The sequence below is a fragment of the Stenella coeruleoalba genome, assembly GCF_951394435.1.
Source record: "Stenella coeruleoalba genome assembly, chromosome: 1".
Classification (NCBI taxonomy): domain Eukaryota; kingdom Metazoa; phylum Chordata; class Mammalia; order Artiodactyla; family Delphinidae; genus Stenella; species Stenella coeruleoalba.
In genome coordinates, this window is record NC_137169.1 from 41,978,448 (window position 1) to 42,002,665 (window position 24,218).

General features: G+C 41.1%; 2 protein-coding genes across 3 annotated transcripts in view; one reads left to right on the forward strand and one right to left on the reverse strand.

Moving 5' to 3' along the window:
- Nucleotides 1-7,919, reverse strand: part of FAF1 (Fas associated factor 1) — a 495,949-nt gene extending 488,030 nt beyond the window's left edge. The window contains exon 1 of the mRNA XM_079933727.1: nt 7,447-7,919. Coding sequence (XP_079789853.1) covers nt 7,447-7,491 — 45 coding nt within the window. The 5' untranslated portion in view covers nt 7,492-7,919. The remainder of the gene's footprint in view (nt 1-7,446) is intronic.
- Nucleotides 7,920-14,502: 6,583 nt separating this feature from the next.
- On the forward strand, nt 14,503-20,448 carry CDKN2C (cyclin dependent kinase inhibitor 2C). Of its 2 annotated transcripts, XM_079933122.1 has the most exons (3): nt 14,503-15,695; nt 16,152-16,291; nt 19,726-20,448. In XM_079933122.1, the coding sequence occupies exons 2-3, from the start codon at nt 16,163-16,165 to the stop codon at nt 20,101-20,103; spliced, it is 507 nt and encodes a 168-aa protein (XP_079789248.1). In that variant the 5' UTR covers nt 14,503-15,695; nt 16,152-16,162; the 3' UTR covers nt 20,104-20,448. The 2 variants fall into 2 exon arrangements, with proteins under 2 accessions (XP_079789248.1, XP_079789249.1); XM_079933123.1 differs by lacking the exon at nt 14,503-15,695 and having other exon boundaries at nt 16,062-16,291.
- Nucleotides 20,449-24,218: the final 3,770 nt, after the last annotated feature.

Genomic DNA, 24,218 nt, shown 5'->3' on the forward strand with positions numbered 1-24,218 from the left:
AAGATATATAAGAAGAAATGATTAACACTAACTGGGCACAGAGTACTGATGTTTTATAAACAAAAGGTAGGCAATAATTTTGAACAATAAATAGAAGTTTTCCAAAGGGACACGGAAAACTACGGGTTCAAACATGTGGAGTCATGAAACAGCATGTTTTATTATGAGCATCAAGTATATACTGAAAAACTCAAATTTTCCTAAGTCAAAAAATGGAAGAGTACTTAAGATCACAAAATCAAACAATCACAGGAATGGATGTAACCTCAAAAATCATCTAGATCAGTTTTTCTCAAGTGTAGTCCTTGGATCCAGCAACATCAGCATAACCTGGGAACCTGGCAGAAATGCAAATTTGCAGGCCCCACCCAAGATCCACTGAATCAACAATTCTGGGCTCCAGTAATCTGTGATTTAACAAGCCCTCCCACTTATTCTTATGCAAGCTAAAGTTTGAGAACCACTGATTTAGATCAAGGGTTTTCAGAATTACTGAAATTCTTGGGCAGATAATTCTTCATTGTCACAAGATGTCTACTGCATTATACAATGTTTAACAGAACCCCTGGCCTCTACCCACTAAATGCTATTAGCACCCCACAGTTGTGATAGCCAAAAATTTCTCTAGAAATTGTCTAATGTTCTCTGGGGAACAGAAATCATTCAAAGTTGAAAACCACTTATCTAGACCAGGGATCAGTAAACTTTCCTATATGGGGCAGGGTAAATATACTGGGCTTTGCAGGTCATGCAATCAACTATTCAACTCTGCTAATGAGGGCAAAAGTGGCCAGAGACAGTATGTAAATGAACATGAAAGACTGCCTTCCAATAAGACTTGCTGACAAAAAATCTGGTGATTTGGCCCTCAGGATGTAGTTTGCTGACCCCTAAGCTAGATAAATTACTTAAACTATAACTGAATGTCCTCAACCCCACTGCTGCCAACTGATTATCCAGACTCTATTTGAACACCTAATCTAGTCTAATCTTCTGTGTTCAAGTAGATATGGGTCTAAGCAGATCTACATTTTATAGACTGAATAACTGACACCCAGAAAGGATAAATGACTTGCTCAGAAAACCACAGCCAAAACAAAGCACAAAAACAAGTGCTCTAGTCTACCTAAGTGCAATGTTCTAACTGCCTCCTATAGAGAAGTAACCATGTGTACCTGTGAGGCATTCAAATGTTCTAACACTTTGCAGTTACTAAAACCTAGAAAGAAAAGTATTGATTTCAAAAGAAAGTATTGATTTCAGGTGGGTGGGGGACGTAGATAACTTTATCTTAAAAGCTCAAATAGTAAATATCTCAAGCTTGTGGGCCATGAAGTCTCTGTCTCAACTACTCACCTCTGTCACTGCAGCAAGAGAGCAGTCATAGACAATAGGTAAATGAGTGTGCCAATAAATCTTTATGTATAAAAACAGGCAACCAGCTAACAGGCTACAATTTCCTGACCCCTCAACTACAGAGTCCATAAAACCTGTCTGGCAAACAACAGGCATCAACCGAACCATGCTCAACAAATCTGAAGTCTCTCCATTCCATGGCTTCTGATCACCTGTGAGCTTAGAAGCATGGCACTGAACTGGAATGGCAGTTTAGGAACGATCAGTCCCTCCCTTCCTCCCTTCCTCCTTCCCACCTTCCCTCCCTCCTTCCCTTCCTGCTGGCATGTCTGCTATATGCCAGGCACTGTTAATTTATTTTCTATGTAAGTTTTAACAATTTGGACAAATTTCTAAGTGGTGGGTCTCATTTTCCTCTAAACGTCCAAGCTATTTGACAAATTAAGCTAGAAAATGAACACTCTTATGTACACCTGGATAAAATCTTTGTTTCAAACCAGTTCATGACCGTGGACAAGTCACTTCCTTTTTCAGGGTCTCAACGTCCACGAAAGGCAAAATGAGAAGCTAGAAATAGATGATCTCTGAAGTCCCCTGCAGAGAACAAGTGCATACTTTAAAACTGTCAACAATGGGGCTTCCCCGGTGGCTCAGTGGTTCAGAGTCCGCCTGCCGATGCAGGGGACGCGGGTTCGTGCCCCGGTCCGGGAGGATCCCGCGTGCCGCGGAGCAGCTGGGCCCGTGGGCCATGGCCGCTGGGCCTGCACGTCCGGAGCCTGTGCTCCGCAACGGGAGAGGCCACAGCAGTGAGAGGCCCGCGTACCGCAAAAAAAAAAAAAACTGTCAACAATGAAAATAACAGCTAAAATTTATTAAAACACTTTCTATGTCAGATACCTGTTCTAATCACTTTACATTAACCCTTTTTTCATATGGGAAAACTGAAGCAAAGTGGTGTGAAGTAACTGGTCAAAAATCACAAGATGAGTGAATGGCAGAGCTGTGATTTAAATCTAAGTAATCTGACATCAAAGGCCATGTTCTTAACCACTAACTACTAAACTTTAATCTACATGCCAAAACCTTATTTTCCCAATGACCAACAATCCAGACACAAAACAATATGCTTTGTCCCTCTAAAAATGAAGGGGACAGTGAAGAAAGGAAAGAAAGAATACTAACAAGACTACTTTCTGCCATAGTTCTATCTCCTACCCAAGGTAACATCCCAGGAAATAAAGATGATGTTCCATGAATACTTAGTTTGGTCCCTCATCCACAACATCACCAAGGATACCTATCTGTCTGGATCGATACCATTTCTACTCGCAGTCTGGTATCCTCTTTTGTAGAAAATATCTCTTTGCGTCAAACTAAAAAAGAAAGAAGAGTGATTCACAGCTTCATTTAGAAGGAAAAAATGTAATGTAATGAAAGGGCAGAAATTACCTACAAGTAACTTACCAGTAGTGTCATGGAAGAGTCCATGCTTCAAAGAGGAGTTGATAGGCAAATGAAAACTCACTACATCCCATAGTGATAGTCCAATACATGTAAATATACAAAGCAATTTAGGCAGCAAAGGTATTACTAGCTGGAAAGACCAGGAGTAGAAAACAAAGCCACAATTGTGTCATCCAGGATATACAACTGAAAGTAACATCAAAATCAGTGCCAAACTAGAGAAGAAATAAAGGTACTCTTAATATGTGACCAATGGAACTAGATTCAGAACGAATACTTTTTTAGAAAGGCAGATAAGTTTTGTTTATGATAAAGTCTGATAGAAAATATTACTACTAGTGAAAGTTATTTTTTCTTCACTTGAGTAGAGCTATGATCTATGTATCTATATTACCAGTAACAAAGAAACATAAATAGAAAAACATGAGACCCACATGTGACATTAATCTAAATGGGTACACCACTCATTTTGTTCCCAAAGGAAAATTATAAGTAAAAAAAAGTATCTTAGAGGAAAAAGAATTTACCATGGCATTAACTGAAAGGTTAAAGGGGTGGGGGAAGGAGAAGACTCATTTTTTTGTTCATCTAGACCCAAAGTAAGAGGTAACTAATTACTGAAATTATTAAATAGCAACCGCAATTTTGTTTGGATAAATGTTTTCACATCTGTAAGCAAATCAAATACAGTCTCAAAAGTTTGTTTGATCAAATGATTTTTGCTCTATACCTCAACCTTAATGAATTATACAATTACAAAAAGAAAAAGATTTGGAACTTGCACCTGAATGCATCTGTTATAAAAAAAACTTTAAGGAAGAAGAAAAAAAAAACCTCTCTTGATTCATCAGTGTCTGCCTGTTTTTTAAACCCAGGAAATTCCTTTACACCCCCTCCTGGTTCTGGTCAGCCAAAACTGTAGGTGTACTAGTCTAGTCATTCCTTTACCAGTAATATACTATGCTAACACTATTTACATTTATAGCTGATTTCTGTTGGACTATTCCAAGTTCTAAACTCATTTGTTCAGAGTGGAATTTACAAATTAATTAAACACTACACTGTCATTCTCTCCATTCAAACTTTTGGTGGTGCAGCCACTATGTAAAACAGTATGGCGGTTCCTAAAAAAATTAAAAATAGAAATACCATATGATTCAACAATTCTACTTCTGGGTATATACCCCAAAGAATAAAAACAGGGACTTAAAGAGATATTTGTACATCCATGTACAGCATTAATGATTCATGATAGCCAAAACATAGGGGAAAAGTGTCCATTGTCAGATGAACAGATCAACAAAATATGGTAAATACATAAAATGAAATATTATTCAGCCTTAAAAAGGAAGGAAATTCTGACACATGCTACAAAATTGGGGCCATTATTCTAACTGAAATAAGCCAGTCACAAAAGAACACATACTGTATGATTCCACTTATTAGAGGTACCTAGAGCATTCACATTCACAGAGAAAGAATGGTGGTTGCCAGGGGCTGGGGAGAAGGAAGAATGGGAAGTTACTGTTTAATGGGTAGAGAGTTACAGTTTTGCAAGATAAAAAGAGTTCTGAAGATGGCTGGTGGTGATGACTGCACAACAATGTGAATGTACTTAATGTCACTGAACTGGACACGTACTGATAAAAATGGTTAAGATGGCACATTTTATGTTATTGTGTATTTCACCACAATTTAAATTTTTTTCCTACTGGCAGCTGTTCTTACTTGGGGGAAAAAATCTTTTAGAGGACAATTTGGAATATATTTGCTTTGTAATTAGTTCACTCACCTACAAAGTCTCAAATCTATCCCATTAAGTCTGAGCTGAACTCTTCCATCCACTACTTATCTCATTACAAGAAACCAGGCAATTTATTTTTTAAATTATAGCTCAAGACTTGGAATGTAGATGCTTGGATGATACTGGCTTCTTCTATAACTGGTCAAATCAATTTCCCTACCCAAAAGTGAAAATAGTAAAATTATGTTCTATTTACCTCATATGATTGTTAGCCACTCCGCCACTGATTTCAACAGAAGTCCTTTGTTTATTGAGTGGAAATAGAGAATACAAAATCCTTCTCAAAAACTTTCCCATATTTAGACATTGTATTTTCCAGCAATAATCAAAATCTTAAACTTATTTATTTTTAAAATCTAGTCACATTTAAAAATCATGTCCCTTTCTACAAGAGCAGCACTGAGCTCTCAAAACTATTATTAATTTTCACAATCATATGAAGTAAACAACATAATTTTACTATGCTCACTTTTGGCTGGGGAAATTGATTTGCCCAGTTATAGAAGAAGCCAGTATCATCCAAGCATCTACATTCCAAGTCTTGAGCTATAATTTTCAAAATAAATTGCCTGGTTTCTGATAACTGGATAAATGCTAATTTTTTAAAGTCAATTCTACAAAACTTTTACATAATATTTTTTAAAAGTAAGAAAAATCCTTTTTTTAAATTTTTATTTCATATTAGAGTATAGTTGAGTTACAATGTTGTGCTAGTTTCAGGTGTACAGCAAAGTGAAGAATAATCCATTTTAAAACCAAGTCCACAAGAATAAACTCATCTGGAATCATCATTTGTAAGAGGAATACAAGGTTCCTAAAGTACACAAAAGGCTAACGTGCTTGTGCATAGTTTTCTAAATAACTTTTATTCTACCAGTAATGTTCTCCTGCCTATTTGACAATATGCAATTAACTCTCACCATTTGGAAAACAATTGTTCGCTGCAGATGTCATAAGCTTTTTCCAATTTGTAAACAATTGTTCACAGCATTGCTATTGGTTTGAAGAAAAAAACTTATTAGAATGTTTTCATGCAATCAAAATAAAATCCCAAATGCTTGTCAGAAAATCTTACTTTGCCTCTGAATGCAGGAATCCTAAATTTCCAGACTGGCCGATAAAGCTAAGCATAATAATGGTCACAAATAGGAACTTCCCCAGCAGTCCAGTGGTTAAGACTCCGAGCTTCCACTGCAGGGGGCACGGGTTGGATCCCAGGTCGGGGATCTAAGATCCCATATGACACGCAGCATGGCCAAAAAATAATAATAATAATAATTGTCACAAATAATAAGAGAGCAAACAGCTACAAGTTACTAGAGGAAGTCAAAAGTTTGGTAAATCAAAACAAAGTTACAGTTACCTTAAAGCTTCTAATGAGGTAAACTATACTTTTTGTTGCTTAAAGCCATTCCTACTAGAGCAGAACAATTTTACAAAAGGATAAAATCATTCCTAGACATATAGAGTCCTTTATCACACAACTACATTCCACATTAGATAAAAGACTAACTTGAAGAATGAAAAAAAAGGTGAAAGAATTAGGCAGAAAATCTCAGGCCAATCCTAATCCTACAAAGCACCAAAATCTTGTGGTCAACTTTTATTTTCAGAACTTCCTTCTGTTTGAGTTTGAAAGTTACAGTATAATCAAATACAGATATATGCATATTCCTAATGTAGCAGATATGACTTGAATAATTAAATGAGCAAACTCTGGAAATGGCCATCAGAATATTTAGTTGTAAAAATAAGTAACTTTAAAAATTAGAGAAAGAAAAAAGCCCAACAAAATATCAGTAAGGAAAAATATTGCCTACTATGCTAGCGTTAGACCATGTGCAATGACGGCAGTGTTAAAGGAGGGAAACGTCTGCCTATACAGAACTATAGCTTCTAAGTTAATGCCAAAACAAATGGTTAAAAATATCTCACTACAATATTTTCTTCCAACATCAAAAGGCAAAAGTGGTGTTTACAGGGTATTAGTTCTAACTCCAACTCTTTCATGAAGCATACAGCTCTACTTTCAAAGGTCCTCCCTAAAATACTTATATGCCAGTGTCACTACAGTTGAGTCAGTAAGAAATAATCTTTGCTCATCCTTAAAATTTCTCCTGGAGAAAGGACACCAACCAAGTAGTTCAAATCTGTAGAGGAAGGGAATCCACAAATATGAATTGGTAATTTATTAAGCTTGTGAACTCACTGCAAAGATACATTGATATATACAGTCTATTTGCCTCCTCCTCTTCCTACATCCCAAAGACTCCAATAAGGCATCAGTCTCAAATGTTTATTTCTCCCTCAAAACCAGCACAATGTCCCGCTACCCTCACCACCTCCTCACCATCATTCTTTTTTACTCTCCCCTTAATACACCACACCCACACTCCATACAGCACACCCTCCTCACAAACCCAAAACTCCTCACCTAAAGCACCTCATACTTAAAAGCCCCACACTTATCCTCGAATTCTACACACTACCTATAATACAGGAAACAATACAATCCACGCACAAAACAACCCGACAGAACACCCACTCACTCGACAAATACCATTCAAGCCGTACATAAGCCATTCTACACACCCCCAACATAACATAGTCCCCCACAGTTCACAACACACACACACACACACACACACACACACACAGACATACACACACCACACTCACACACACCTCATGTCAGGTACCGTATAAAAACTCAAACCACACAGCACTGCAGTGCTCAAACAAACGCTGGGAAGAGGCCACCCTTTGGGCACCAGGAACCCACGAGGTTGGAGGTGAAAGGGTAACTGGGCCCGATACTTCACCTGAAAATCTGCCAGGATCATCTCTCGGTCCATGTTGGACGCCATGGCGGCTGCCGAGTTCCGCGGCTCCGGGAGCGAAGCGCGCACCCGGGCGGGAGACTGCGCCTCCTGCGGCCGTCTCCGCCGCCGCCGCCGTCGCCGCCGGGCGCCGAGGGGCTGGCGGGCGAGCCGGCGGGCGGGCCGGCGGGCCGGCGGGCGGGGCAGCGCGGGAGGCTAAGCGCTCATGCACTCGGTAACCTTCAGGCGCCTGGGCCGCTTGCCTGCGCCCCGCGGAGCCCGAGCCGCCTCAACAGGGAGGTTGGTAGGGATGTGGGTTCGGTCTTACTGTCGCCGGCCAGGATGAGGGCTGGTTGCGACAGCGCGCAGCCGGCTCCCTTCAACGGCGACAAGACCGGCGGGGGCGGGGAAAGCGAGCGAAAAAGCAGGCGGGCGAACGCCACGGCCGCCTCCGCCTCCTCCGCTTCCTCCCTGGCCGCCGCCTCCGCCCCTGGTTGGCCAGCGCCGAAGCTGTCGCACATTTTGCCTGTCATCGAGGTCGCAAAGCACCGCTTTGCGGCTACCACGTGACTGCCCTCCTGTCAGGCGCTGGGCGCGCGACTACCGGGCGGAGATCTGCGCGCCGCCGGCGGGGACGCCAACCTGCAACTGCGGCAGCTTGGAGTCCCGCAACAGGTTATTCCGGTTTGAATTAAGCAAAGGCCTCGGGGTACCGCCTCCCCGTGGCTAGGGCGGGGATTAGATTCTGCTCCTTACGTGGTTATATAGTAACACACATACACGTCAAGCCTCACAAACCAACTCAGCACACCGTCACATCCCGTCTAATAAACAACATTTCATAAATGTACATTTTCTCTGTTTCACCAAAATACAACTTCACATAGCCTTTTATGCTCAACTTGTCAAAGCCCACTTGCACACTGTCACACTCGATCCCAAGCCCTGACGCTTGCATCCTCAGACATTCAGTAACAAGGAATGGCAAGCAACCAGATTCCCACGGTAGTCATGGGGCAGACATGGAAGCTGAGAAAGGTGAGAATATCGATCTCGAGAAAAAGATGATCAGGCTTTGAGCCAAGAATAGTCGAAGACTATGTACAGTGAAGTGTGATAGTTTGTCATTCCCGCTGGAGGAAGAGTGACAGTAGAATATGTTCAACTTTGACTTGGGAAAATATCATCTTCTGGACTGAAATAGAGCATGAACTTGCGGTGGAAAGTATGTAAAATCCTGAAAGTGTGAAGTAAGTTTGCTGATTTTGTGCTGTACAGTTAAAACAGAAACTAGTGAAATCACCATATAGAATCTTTGTATTCCCTGAACAAAAAGAGCACTATGGTGTTCTAAAGATCTAGGTTTATTCTGCTTTTTTTTCTCTAGACGAAAATATTCTGGCCTACAACTCTCATGTAATAGTCTGTATTTAGACCAGAATGAGGTAGATAAGGAACAGAACCATACATAGTCACATGAATTGAAGGGTTTCTTGGTTAATTGCCACCCCCAAGGAAGTAATTCCAAAATATAGCACGAATATGAATTAAGAGGTAAAACAGAGTACCAGCAATTTAAGTGTGGCAATTCACTTGCCCCATTCATATATGTCATTCTCAGCACAAGGCAGGTGAATGATTGTCTCTAGTTACATGGCCAGGATTAATGCAGCCCTGCAAAGTTGAGATTTTTCTCTGTGATGACATGTGTGTATATCTCGGAGCCCATTCAAATCCAGTACTGCTTCCCTTCTCCCTCCCTCCTCTCCATCTGGAAATTAAAAGAATGTGGTAATACAGAAAGAGGGGGAGAATACACTAGACATTCAGGCATATGGTTTCTAGTACTGCTTTCCCAACTAATTAGCTGGGGGAACTTGGATGGGTCACTTAGACTCTTGACTTCAGCTTCTGACATGACTATTTCAGGTGATGAGAAAACAATTATGAAAATGCATGGAAGCATAAAATATTTTTACAAAACAAGCATAGATTTCATAGTCAGCATTACTAGGCTTGAGTTCTAGTTCTGCCACTTGACAAAAACAGACAAGAAACTTCTCTGACTCTAGATTTCTTTACTTCTAAAATGGGGCTTATAAAACTTATTTCACAGAGTGATTGTGATTATTGAGTGATACAATGCTTGTGAAAACTTTTCAAAACCTTAAACCATATTAGTTGCTATTACTTTGTATACCAGTTCCTAAATGCTTTTCTCAGGATCACCTCTTTCATAATATTTAAGCCAACAAGGATTCTTCTCCTTTCTAATCACTGCTGTACTATCTTTACAACACAGTTTAATACTCTGATAAATTCTGCAATTTTTTTCTCTAATTGTTTCATCTCTGCATGTTTTAATCTCTCCTCAAAGGTTGTAAGTTCTTTGAGATTATCAGCCATTTCATTTTATGTGTTTTTATATTCACAATAGTTCATAAATAGCAAACTCTTGGGTACATAACAACCAATGCCTTTGAATTTATTTTTATTGGATGTCTAGTAGGTACAGGTACTTCACACACCTTATCTCATTTAATTTTTACAACAACCATTTTACAGAATAAAAAACTGCTCTGATAGGCTAAGAATTTGCCCAAAGTCATGCTATACAGGGACAGACCTAGTATTCAAGGCTAGGTCAAAACTAGTGCTCTTTCCACTCACCCTGTTGCCTCCCTGCATTTTACCCTCCATAGTGTATAATTCCTGAAGAGACTGATTCTTCCCTATGATGTAAGTATTCATGGTTGGATACCCAGAATCCAGAGTAACTTTCCACTACAGAGAAAGAAATGAAAGAGAAATAAATACTGAATTAAGAGAAAATTCGGGACTTCCCTGGCTGTCCAGTGATTAAGAATCTGCCTTCCAATGCAGGGGACGCAGGTTTGATCCCTGGTTGGGGAGCTAAGATCCCACATGCCTTGTGGTCAAAACACCAAAACATAAAACAGAAGCAGTATTTTAAGAAATTCAATAACGACTTTAAAAGTGGTCCACATCAAAAACATCTTTTAAAAAAAAGAGAAAATTCATTTCCCCAGAATTCCTTCCTTAAAGGAAACAATTTCATTCCAGTGTCAAAAACTGAGAGAATAAAAATATAGAGATTCTCTGTCCATAAGCATGAGCAAAGAAAAATAATTTTAACCTATCCATTCTCATAGTTGTTTTACTGCATTAACTCATGGAGCTCAGTCTAATTCAAATATAGATCTTTTTCTAGAATCTCCATGTTCTTTGATCTTACCATTCTTCTTTTAAAAGGAATTTTATTTCATATTTTTTCAAATATATATAATAAAGTTTACTTTTAGTTATTTTGCTAAATTTTTATTTGAAATAATTTTAGATTTATATAATAGTTGCAAACATAGTACAGAATGCTCCTATTTACCTTTTTCCAGCTTCCTCTGTTACCATCTTGCATGACCATGGTACTGATACCAAAACTAAGAAATTAACACTGGCATTAATACTATTAATTATGTTCTAGAGACTATTTGGATTTTTATATTAATGTACTTTTTCTGTTCCAGGGTCCAAATCAGCATACGACATTACATTTAGTGGTCATGTTTCCTTAGCCTCTTCCAATCTGTTACCATTGCTCGGTCTTGACTTTTGAAGACTAATGGTCAGGAACTTTATAGAATGTCTCTCAGTTTGGGTTTGTCTAATGTTTTCTCAGAATTATGCTGAGTTTATGGATTCAGGGGAAGGATTCCACAAAGGTGATGTGTCCTCATCACATCATATCAGGGACACATGATATCAACATGACTCATTATTGGGGGTGTTAACCTTGATCCCTTAAGTTAATCAAGCTTTTTAACAATGCTACTCAATTACAATCTAATTCCTGAGAAGATTAATGCTACTACAGTTAGATCCACACTTAAGTAACCCAAAATATATTTCATATAATGATTTAATGTTTGTTAGGACACTAGTGCCTGATCCTGGACTCTTTTTTTTTTTTTTTTTTTAGCTTATGGTTACAATTTATTACAGGAAAAGGGGAAAGGATACAGGCCAAAACCAGCCAATGGAAGAAGCACATAGGGAAAAGTCTGGGAGAGTTCCAAACCCAAAGCTTCCAGTGAACTGGACTCTTATGTAATGGAAAAGGCCTAACACCTGGGGATGGATTCTGAGTTCAAATTCCTATATCCACTACTTATTGGCCTTAGTCACATTCTCTATAAGCCTCAATTCCTTCACCTGAAAAATGGGGATAGTTATCATATTTACGTCCCAGAGTTGTAAAGATTAAATAATGTGTGCATGATGTTATAACCAGGAAAAACTATATAAGTATTAATTGTTGCTATTATGTTTAAACTTTTGAGTTGCTTACTGGGCATTTTTTTTCTTACTTTACAAAAAGACTTTTCATAAGTGGTGTGAGAACCCATATGAAAAAGCCTGCTGAATTTCAGAAATAAAATGCCAAAGCCACAATAATGAAATGATAAAAAGGCCCCTTGAGGGTACCAGTCTGTTTTCTACCTCTCTTGGATCTATAAATATAACAAAAGGAAGACTTTGGGACTATGTAAAGAAATTGTAAATACCATATACACATATCCGTAAGTTAATCATTCTGAAACTATGCATACTTAAGTCAATGAGGGAAAAAGCACAAAATAATTTGACTGTAGTATTTCTATAAAGCCTTTAAAATGAGTATAAACTGCTGAAAAAATTTCCATGACTGTTAGTATTTTATATCCAACTAAAAGGCTCTATTTCAGTGTTGAGAGAGATATCATTACTGTGTTAAAAGACAAACTACTACTTTCAAAATAACAGATGCTTAACTGTCAATCTTTTTTGTACACCATGTTAGAATGTAAGCTTATTGAGGGCAAAGATACTCACCTTTGACTTCAGTGAACTAGCCCTCAATATGAGATTTTCATTGCAGGTCTTTTGTAGTGCTTACTTACGCTTTCTGAACTAAGATTGTAATCTCTATGCAGTCAGTTCTGGGTTATACAATAAGCAAACGAAGTATATGCTTCAGGACACCAGCTAAGCCAGAGTAAAAAACAAACAAACTTTCTTAAAGAATTTAATATTTCAGCAAAAGCATTGAAGTAGTCAACATGGGAAAAATCAGAACTTTGTTGGACTCCTTTACACTTATTTTTTGGTTTTGTATTATTTTTATTTACATATGAGGTGAGTTGCTGGGACATCAAAATCTTTTCAATGCTTAAGAGCTCCAAAACTATTAATCCAGCTCTGTATGCATCTTAAATTACCATAAGTTTTATTTATCGTTATTCAGCAAAAAGAATTTTATTTCATGAAAATGATAACACATGTATACCTATACTTTACATGAGTACAATATTCTTCCTTATTACAATGTCTTCTCTTAGCAAGAAACCATAATAAATGCTAGAAAGCAACTCTCATAAGTTGGACTAATGCCAGTTCTCTCTTAACAGCCAACAGTGCTACTATATCATCACACCCTCCAGCTGTACTGAAAGATTACATACTAATTTCCCAGAATAATCAAAAGTAAATTATATTATTTATGGTATTTACTGGTATATATAGAATCCTAAATGTTCTATTTGAAATGTTTAAATATATGTAAGAAACGAGAGGAGTTAATTTCTTCTGTTGTAGTTCATGTTTGATTCACATTTCAAGTTTAGTTACCTAAGAAAAGAGCTCTGGTTATTTTCCTCTCAACAATTCAGTTAAAGGAAACACTGCAGGATTCTTTGCAGTTTCAACTCTCTCTCTACCTACCAGGCAATCTGATGCTAGATGATTATCCCAATGTTGTTGGTGTGTTTCGTTGCTAATACTCCCAGTGTACTTCAAGGAGCTGGGTATAGATGTTGCTTGAGGACATGCTTGCTAGAAGTCGGTAATAATTAGACCACCTGTCATTTTTTGCTTGGTTTCATTTTGACCACTGGGTGCATCCTGCAACCGTGTTGGATATTTTTAAGTGCAAAAAATATAGAAAACAGTAATTAATTAATCTTACATAGCTAAAAGAGGAAGTTAAAAGTACAGAGAACTGGTGTCTCAGATGATTGAAATAAACGATTAGGAAGATACTATTCCTTTACATTTAGACACCCCCTCCCCCCCAAAACAAGTCCCATCTAAGTAGTCAGAGAGAACTTTGACAAGAAAGAAATGGCCTTGTTAGAAAATCCTTCCCAAGACTTTTTTTTTTTTTGCTTTAAAGTTAATTGCTTTTCTCCCTTTCCCCAAAGAAATGGAATATTTCAGTTTCAAGTCCCTGTAACATTAAGGCTTCAGAGTCCGTCGTGATTTCTTACCTATACCATGCCTTTAGTTTTCGTAAAAATCAGTCTATAAAAGACTTTTGCTTTTCCTGAGCACTGGTTTTGCTGTCAGTCAGGTCTCTCCCTCCACCCCCGCGGCCACCTCTGCCCACCGCGGCCCTGGGCGTTGAGCTAGCAGGTGCGAGGCCGAAGCTCTGCACTGAGAAAAGGAGGCCGAGTTTACACAGCGCGCGCCCCAGAGGAAGAGGCGGCAGCCGTAGGCCTGGCCGCCCGAACTTCGAGAGCCTAGCGGGGGAGCGCGGAGGCGGGCCGGGCTGCCCGGCCAGGGCCGGGGAAAGACTCGCTTCGCGCCAGCCTCCTCTCCGCCTTCCAGCAGTCTGCGCCGCCGAGCCTCCAAGGCCCTGCGGCTCTCCGCAGCCTTAATTAACAAGCCTCTTTCCTCCACCTCCGCCCCCGCCGGCCTCGGGGCAGCCCGGGGTTTCACATCGCAGACTCCATTCCGCCCGCCAGCCGGAGGGGGCCGAACCCGGCTCCGCGGGTCCGAAAAAGCCGCTCCAGCTGGGGCCTGGCCGCTGGGCTGGCGGGTGGGAGCCAGCGCAGGAGACTGAGGGAGGAAAGCGGAGAGCGAGGAGGCGGGAGAAAGGGCGCGGGGCGGGGGGCGGGGCGAGCCCGGCAGAGTGCTTGAGCGCCACCAGGGCGGAGGGCGGGGCGTGGGCGGTGCCCAACCTTCCCGCTCCCGCGGCGCTGCAACTCAGCCGAGCCTCCTTAAAACTCTGCCGTTAAAATGGGGGCGGGTTTTTCAACTCAAAAAGCGCTCAATTTTTTTCTTTTCAAAAAAAGCTGATGAGGTCGGAAAAAAGGGAGAAGAAACCGGCACCGTCTCTGCAGCGGCAACAGAAGCAGCAATTGTTTGAGCGAAAAAAGAAGCGAGGGAGGGAGGGAAGGAAAAGACCAGAAAGGGGCACGACGCACAAGTGTCTGTAGGGGTGAAGGGAGCAGGGACCGGCGATTTGGGGGGGACCAGCTACAAAAGAAACTGTCACTGGGAGCGCTGCGGCTCGGGAGGAAGAGGTGCTACCCAGCTCGGCTCCAGGGCACAGCTGGCTGGCGGCCGCTGCCCTATCGGCTGCACAGGCTGGGGGCACAGGCCAGGGGACCGCGAGAGGTTGGCGAAGTGGCACCCGGCGCCGAAGCCGCTGGGTTCTCGCCAAGAGCGGCGGGACTGGCTGCGCCCTGGAATTGTGGCGACTCCCGATACTCAGAGCTTGGCCTGTGACTTCCCAGGACCCTCCCGATCTCCGGAGGCCCTCAGAAAACCGGGAAAGGAAGGAAAAGAGGCGGCGGCAGCTCAATGAGCTTCTACATTAGGAAGTCTGAACTGGCTCGGTCGTAGGCGGGAAGTTACCGGTGGGCTGCCCTGTGCAGCCGCGATGCTGCAACACGCTGCTTCAGCAGCCCGGGCCCCATAGACACTTCCCGCATCGCTCTCCCCCTTCCTCACGCTGCTGGGAGTCCCAGGACCCGGTGGGGCCGGCATGACCGGCTTGCCGGGGGCCCGCCGCGCGCCCGGCAGTCTCCGGAGACGCGCGCCGAGCCTGGCTCCCACGGCCTCTGAGGCTCGGTGGGGCTGCGGTAGCCCGGCTGGCGGGCTCCGGAGCCCTCCCGCGCGGCGTTAGCCCGCAGCTCGGCCTGAACGCGAATTAAGGCTCCTCCGGAGAATCCAAGGCCACCGAGGAGTCGTTACGACCTGTAACTTGAGGGCCACGGAACTGCTACTCTCATTTGCTTTTGGCGATCATCTTTAACCCCCGGAGCACCTCAGCATCCAGCCACCGCGGCGCTCTCCCTGCCGCGGAGGACTCAGGACTACCCCTTCGGCGAGACGGATGGAGACCGAGCCCCTTCGAGGACCTGCCCCTGCGGTACTGGCTCGCGCGGCTCAAGTCACCACCGTGAACAAGGGTGGGTTGATGCCTTTTCTTCCCCCCCAAATGTCTCTTTTTTCGCGGTATTTTCTGCCCTGATCTAGTGCCTTAAATCTCCGCACACATTCCTCACGGAGATCTGTAGTGTAGGTACGTGCCAGCTCTGCCTATATTTTACGTCCAGAGTAATTTACCAGAAATATATGTGTGCCTGTATATCTCTCAGTTTAATCACCAGAATTCTTCATAGGGGTTAAGCTAAAAAGCGAGGAGCGGAGCCCCTCTCCAATGGCTCAGTTTTGCTGAATAATCACGTGTGAATCGAGGGGCGGGCTTTTGGCAGGCAGATCTTACTAGTATTTACTACCAAGCTCTACTCCAGATTAACCATCCCAGTCCTTCTGTCAGTCTCCGATGCCATCATGCAGCCTGGTTAGGAGCGAAGGAAAAGGGAAAAAGAAAAACAACTAATTCATCTTTTCCCGATCGTCAGGACCCTAAAGAATGGCCGAGCCTTGGGGGAACGAGTTGGCGTCCGCAGCTGCCAGGGGGGACCTAGAGCAACTTACTAGTTTGTTGCAAAATAATGTAAACGTCAATGCACAAAATGGATTTGGAAGAACTGCGCTGCAGGTTGGTATCCAGAGAGGTGGGGAAAACAGGTCAACAATGTTGCCTACGTGACCCGGGTTTCTAGAATAATAGCTTTTAAGCTTTCAGGGGTACAAAATTTAACTGTTTTAAAAACTAGTTGGTTGCCATATTTTATATCTTTAAGTGGATCCAACTCCCCAAAATGACGTACTTTGAACAAACTCGTCAAATCCAATAACATCCTCGATATCAAGTGGGTTCCAGGTTTGGTATTAATTTTTGGAATGTTTTTGTGACGGTGGGGATTCTGTAGCAGTCGTAGCAGCGCTGAGTTTTTTGGTTTTTCTTTTTTTTAGACAGCTCTGTAAACACGTTATTATGATTATTATTTGAAGTAAATACACTGCTATTAGTGGTTTCCGTACTTTGCTCCAATAATTGACTTTAACGTTAATTTTCTTGACTACTGGCAAGGGTGTTTTTTCTTCAAATGCTTCAGGTTTTGACCAACAGCCTTTCCTCGTTTGGAATGGGTGGCCTGGGCACGGGCACAGGATGTACATTTCACAGTTAATGTAATACCATCCACCCATTCAGGATCGAGGAGGAATAAAAAGTTGAATTTTCTAATCAGAGCTCAGTTTATAGTGTTTTTGTCTCTGCGGTCATACCCTGGTATGTTCTAATTTTTAGTAATTAGATTTACAAGCAACAAATGAAACACGTCCAGCTGCAAAGTATTGTACCTGATAATTTTTTTTCCTCCTCTGAACGTTATCATGTAACTTAGTTGAAAGGCTCAGAAACAGAAAAATGGCAAAGTAGTCTCAAACAGTTGCTTTATCTGAGTTCTGATGATATTCTTATAAGCTATGCGTATTCGAAATGCAACACTTAAAGCTGTTTTTGAAAATCCACTGGGGAGAGGGTTTTTAGAGTGCTTTGTTTTAATTGCAAGAATTAGAAATTTAAGTGGCAGGAGATGTACTATTGACAGATGAAGTCCATACAGCCTGTATATTTTAAATCAGAATACACTGACCTTGCAAAAATTTCAGTATTAAGGAAGCTTATAGATACTAAATTATCTTGTTATTTCAGGTAGATTAAATGGGGAAAGGATTTTTTTTCTTTTTCCACCTAGTAGTTTTTAACAGGTTTTGTGATGATAGCAATGCCACAAATTTAATATATTGAAAAGTTTCCTATTGAACATTCAAAATGTTATATAAATATCACAAAGAATGAGCCACTTAACCCTGTAAGAATAGGATCTTGCAGGACTTTTGACGAGCAGGAAGACTGGGAGATTAATACCGCAAAAAAAAAAAAGTTTTGACAAACATTTTTAAAACAACTCTGCAGTCTCGTTTATATTAAACATACTTATCAAGATATTAACACCCATTTATTGTGGCTTAGTCCTAGTACATATAATGAAACACACACAAACAGGAGTCTCAAGGCTTATTTTCAGTATGTATAATCCTGACTCTGAAGTTGTGTCATAACTCAAGAAAGAACTTTCTTTCAAAACAATTTCCAGCATTACTATTATTTTTGGTGAAATATGGCAAATTTTCTCCTACAATTATGTTTATTAATCCAATTACAAAAGATTTTTCCCCCTTCCTAGTGTAAGCCTCTCAATCAGGATGATATCAAAGGCCTTAATCGTACATTTGCTTTACAAAGATCCAAGGTGTCTGTCTCTTATTTTTCCCAGTTCAGGTCCTTAGATGTGACTAAATATTTAGAGGCAGTTGTGGTAAAAATTAGATTGTGTTAATTTTTCATAACCAAAAAGTATTTCATTGAAGTTCTTGAAAAATAAATTATGTATCATTTTTAACCACTGCCTCAAAGGAAGGGCTAAAAGTCAACAAGGTTTTATCAACAGGGAAGCTTAACATCTTGGCCATCTATAGAGTTTGCATTTATAAAATATTATTCATTCTAAATATATTTCATCATGCTACTTAATTTGTGATTTTTTAAAACAAACATTCTAAAGAGATAGATCAGCTTTGTATGTATTTTACAGTGTATATTTAATTTCACAAACATTTGAGTGCCTACTGTGTAATGTATTATAAATTTAGGTTATTATGAATATACCTAAATATAAATTAAAACAATTAAAATGCTGAAATATTCTTGCATGTTAATGAGACTATATTTTTCACGGTTAAATTATATGTATTGTACAACTGATTGCTGCTCCACAAAATATTTTATAACTATGAGAGCCTAATAGTGATTTCTTATTAGCGTGAAATATATTTAAACACCAGTAGATAAGTCTTTGTCATGTGAATTATTTGTATGTTGATAGCAAATTTTAATAGCAAATTCTGGCTTTTAAAATACTGGCAGTTTACAAATAGCTATTCCTAAATGCCTGATAATAACTGCGAAAGGAAATAAGATGGATCACCAGTTGATTAATAAATGGGCTGAAACCACAAGACAAAGCTGTCTGTGTCCCAAAATACACATTTAATATCTTATTTTCTCTTCTTTTGCTCACTTGAAAATTAGGAGACTAGTTAGAACTTTAGGAAACAGTAAGTAATATAGTAGGATGACTGTTTCATTCTTTTCAAGAACAGTTTCCATACAGTCATTTCCTATCTAATACAAGACATATCATGAACTTAGTTTTAGATAAATACATTGACAATGTAGAACACTGTTGCTTTTTTTTCACTTTAATAATCAGTAACGTTTTTAAATTTCAAGTGAAGGATTCTAAGCACTAAACACACCTAATATCCCATATGAAATAATTGCAAAGAAAAAAAACTATTTAAAAAATACTTGGAAACTTGGGGCTGTATCTATTTGGAGAGAACTTGTGAAAATTAATAATTTAAGAAAATACCAAGTTTGGATTTTTAGGAGATCATTTTCACACTTATAAAATCAGACTAGATGGAGTCTGATGTGTGGAAACACTTCTTTGAGGATTTAAAGAAACTCACTCTCCTTATTTCTTTTCAGCTGTTTAGAAAATAAAATTTACCCACATTTTATTTTACAGAATTAACACCCCAGGCACATCTTATGAGAATGAACAAGCAAACAGAAGGAGACTTACTTAAATCTCAAGTTCCACTTCTTTTATTTTAATAAATTCATGAAATTACACAACTCTTTATGGGAGATAGAGAACCAAGTTGTCAGTGAATTTTATATAAGTCGGACTCATTCTATTTTATTAATCAATTTATCCTACTTCTGGGCCCGTTTAAGATATTCCATCATAGAAGCTCAATTTTTAGAAGTTTTCTTCTACTTTTACCTAATAGTACTCATTTCCTGCAACTGAGTCCTTCAAACCCGATCATACGGGTCTTCCCCAAGCACTCCTTCATCAAAAATAGTTACATACATAAAAAGAGATGGGTATTTTAAAATATTCTTGTAGTAGGAGCACTTGAAGGATTCTACCGTTTTTTCTTCTTTTCTAGGTTATGAAACTTGGAAATCCCGAGATTGCCAGGAGACTACTACTTAGAGGTGCTAATCCCGATTTGAAAGACCGAACTGGTTTCGCTGTCATTCACGATGCAGCCAGAGCAGGTTTCCTGGACACTTTACAGACTTTGCTGGAGTTTCAAGCTGATGTTAACATCGAGGATAATGAAGGGAACCTGCCCTTGCACTTGGCTGCCAAAGAAGGCCACCTCCCCGTGGTGGAGTTCCTTGTGAAGCACACGGCCTGCAAAGTGGGGCATCGGAACCATCAGGGGGACACCGCCTGCGACTTGGCCAGGCTCTACCGGAGAAACGAGGTCGTTAGCCTGATGGAGGGAAACCGGGCGGAGGGAGCTGCGAATCTGCAATGAATGTGGGGAGGGCTCTCCCACACTGCCTTCTATTTTGTCAGTTAATTGATTGGCTGTCCTATTTTAACATCATTTGTTAAAATTCAGTTTTGTCATATTTTAAGCAGCTAGTTAAATCTTCTGAAACTGCTAAGTGGAAATCTTACTACAGGTTTATGAATATATTTAAGCAACATCTTTTTCACCTGCAAAACCCTGAGTTCTAACATGTAATTGCAAATAGCTTTGGCTTTCATCTGAATATTTTATCTTTCCCTGACTTTTCTCCTTGCTTCTCCCTTTGCCAGTCTCAATACCCAACTTGAAGACTTTGTTTTAAAAATGGTTTGTCCTGATGCTTCTTTTGCCTGATTAAAACACTTTTTCAAAACAGGACAGTGTTTTCTGTGGTTTCCACTCCTCTTATAATCCCCACATAATTTGCCTCTTGCTAAGGAGAACTACACTAAAAGATCATGGTGTTTTAAGTCTTGACGTTAGAAAAAGTAGACTAATTGAAAAACTAGACATATTCTATTGATGATTCAGTTATTCTTTTCTTTCTCTCCTCATGCTTGCCCTCAAAGATTTTACTTGGTGCCTAGTATGTCTGCTTTAAAACAGAATAAGGACAACATGTTTGGGAAATAAACCTGAAATTATTTCAGTGTGAATTTATCCTTATATATTCGATCTTCCCTTTCTCTCAAAGTTAAATAGTTGAAAAACAGGTTTCAGAAGTAGCGATCTGAAAGCAAATATATGTTAGCTCTAAAAGGCACTTTAAAAAGAAAATGCCATCTAAAAGTGCTTCCCATTAGTTGATTTTTTAAAAATCACAAAATGAAACAATTGGTTAAATAATACGTTTCCCAAAGTTATACCATAAGTATGCTAAGTGTAACACTGACTTTTTCTCCCTGAAATATCAGAAGTGTAAAATTACAAAATGTTTAAATATTAAAATATGCTGCAAATACCAATATTTAGGGGATAAAAAGCTTAGCAAGGACATACACATATTACATATAAAGGTCATAACTTATTTAGGGGCTACAGGATAATAAATATAGAAACTTTTACAATAAATAAATAGGCCACTCCTACATATAGCACTTGATTCCCACGAAGCTTTTTGGTAAAGGCATATAAAATCTTAAGAATATGTTTAGCTAAAAATAAAAAAAAATTGAATAAAATGGAAATATCAAATTTCCAAGAGAATTTTCCAGCATCTACTACTTACTCTGTTATTTTAAAGATTTCACCAAAGGATTTCAATGCAGTTTCCATTTATAAATTTATAAATACTTTATTCATCATCTCCCACAAGAACAAAGATGTTTTATGTAAAAGTTCCCTCCTTCTGCTTTATAAGCTCCCTGCCCTCACTCCAAAAAGAACAAAATACCTCAAGGTTTATTGAAGGACATGGTTGTGATGCCTGCCCTAACAAGGATTGGAAGGTGGCAGGCAAGTGGTTTTCAATAATTTATTTTCCATGATAGTATAAAAGAATATAGAAGAAAAAAATCCGAGGAAAAAAATCCTTTTCATTTGGCATTTTAAGTTCACCTTCCCTATGTCAAGTGCAACAAGACTTCAACTTCTGCCACCTCAAACCACAAGTTACTGAGTAAATTTATTTTTGATAGCAACATGAAATTAAATGTAAAACGTTTATTTTAAAGTTTAGAAAAAAGTAGAAATTGAGATGATTTTGAAGGAAAAAGGTGTAATTTGCATTTAAAAACTAGAATCAACACACAAAATACACTGCTTGAGTAAGCTGAATATTTTCTAAACACAAGACTATTACTAAGAAAAATAAACACTTCTTCAATTTGCAACTGTAAAGATGGACGTTTCTTAATTTAAAGTAGAGTTTAATGGACTTTTCAGTATCCATCAAGTATAAGCATTAAAATTGCTCTTTAGATATTTCAAATATAGGATGTTTATTAAAGTTAAAGAGAGGTACTTCTGCAGTTGCTTTATTCTCAGGTGGTCGGAGCACGAAAAGAGGAGAGGCAGCTCTGTCCCTCTTCACCAGCCTAAAACTTGTCTAGGCATTAGAACATCGCCACATTTCTTGGGCTCTTCGCAGGAAATAGCTTAGCTAATCTAAGTATTTTAGAAATGAGTTGTGTGGTCTCCTCTAGGAAATATGAAAAGCCATTATTCAATCTCTCAAAAACCTCGACAATATTCAGTAAGACAAATATACCGAAATGTATAGAATGGAAGAAACAGTACTGCAGAGTCTAACGGGGTCCAGTGTACAGCGAGCTGAGACGGGGAAGGATCTGAACTTTTTCAGATGCAGAGTAGAAAGGCAAGTGCTAATTAATGGAATGGCCAGAGCCCCAGGGGACGACGCCATAGAAAGAATGGAGGATAGTAAGCAGAGATGCGCTCTCAAATTCAGTTATTCACTGCGCCCGCATCCACGTCGGGAAACTCAAGGCTTAGCCTTTGCCCAGTAAGCTGAACCCCCGGCTTACACCTGGGGAAAAGTAGGGCCGGGAGTGGGTGCGGGAGGGAAACACCAACAGGACCTCAGTCCACGTTCTGGTCTCCAAGCCACTAAGCAACTGCATTTTACCATATTTCGGTAGTGAATCAATAGTTTTCTGATAAACAGTGTGCATCTCCTAATGGTGTGATGAGCTCCTACACACACACCACGCTGGGTGACTAATAAATGGATAAAATAATTCTGTCCCAGGAAAGGCATTTCAATTGGTAATATTATAAATGTCCTTGATCGCGTTGATCAAACAAACGTTGTGGAATCCGTGGCCCCGGATTGGTTTCGAAATCTCAGTTCCCAAAAAGGTGCTTTCGGCTTTTGCCGGGGGTTAGAAGTAATAGTCCAGAAGCGCTGGAAGAGTACAGTGCTGGAGCGAAAAAGGGTCGTGCTCGCAGCCTTCCTGACTACCCTAAGCTACCTTCATCAAAAGGCCGGGGGGGGGGGAGGGTTGGAGGGGGAAAGTCCGTCTCTTCGTCCCTCGAGACTGCTTTGATTTTACACCACAATTCCAATTCCAAAAAAACAGATCCACGTAGGGACCTAATAAGAGGCTGGAGACAATCTTCCAGCCTGAGACCCGGGGTAAAGCTTTGCGCACAGTCAACCCAAGCCCTCTATGGAGGGTCTGCGAAGTCATCCTTTCTGTCCCTTCGAAATTCTCCAGACTCCAACCGCAGCTCCCGGCTCCCTAGTGAGGAAGCTGGAGCCCAAAGCTCCCTCAGGGCGCGCAGAAAAGCCCGGGGTGGGGGTGGGGGAGTTTCAAAACCGTTAGCTCGCGTTGTGTGTTTTTTTTTTTTCCCCTCCCTCGCTAAGGTTTCTTTTCTTTTCTCTTCCTGTCCAAATATTTCAAATTTCCGCGCCTTAAATAACAGTCTCCTTTTATTTAGTTAGTTTCCTCGGCAGGTTTGGCCGCCCGCTTGTCTCTGCCCCCCAGCGGGCCCGGGGCGCCTCGGACGCCTCGGTGCTGCCTGCAGCCCCTGCGCGCTGCCCCCGGCCCAGCCAGCGCGGCCCAGAGCGCGCCCGCCGGAGCCACAGCCCCCTCTTGCCGCGACCTCGCTTGACCCGACTCTCCCGGCACCCAGAGCCAACTAAGGCCGCCCCCCGCCCGGACGCTTGTCTGCTCCCAGCTCGACTTCCCTCCCCGGACTTTGGAGTCTCTTCTACTTTGGGGTTTGGAACCCGGTCGCCCTGGAGCGGCGGAAGGGCCGCGGCGATAGGAAAGCAGCAGAGGAGGCCAGTGGCCGGAGCCTGCCCCAGCCCCCACCCCGCGGGTAACCTTGGAGGCGCCCTCGGAGTGAGTGTGTGCGCTGCTGCGCCAGCCGGCTGGGGCAAGCGGGCGCACGGCGCAGCAGGCAGGAGGCGGGAGCGGGGGCGGGGAGGGGGAGCGGGCCCTGGTGCCTCACTGCAGCCGCCGCGGCACCCTGGGTGCTACGGGCTGCCGGGGCGGCCAGGGTTCCCCGGCCCTGGCCCTCAGGCAGCGGTCCCCGAGGAGGAGGCGGCGGCCATCCCACTGGATGGTTCCGGCGACCTGTGCCTGAGGACTGGGGCCCGAGGGCGACGTGGGAGCAGGGGCAAGCGGGCCGGTGAGTGCCTAGCTCTCTGC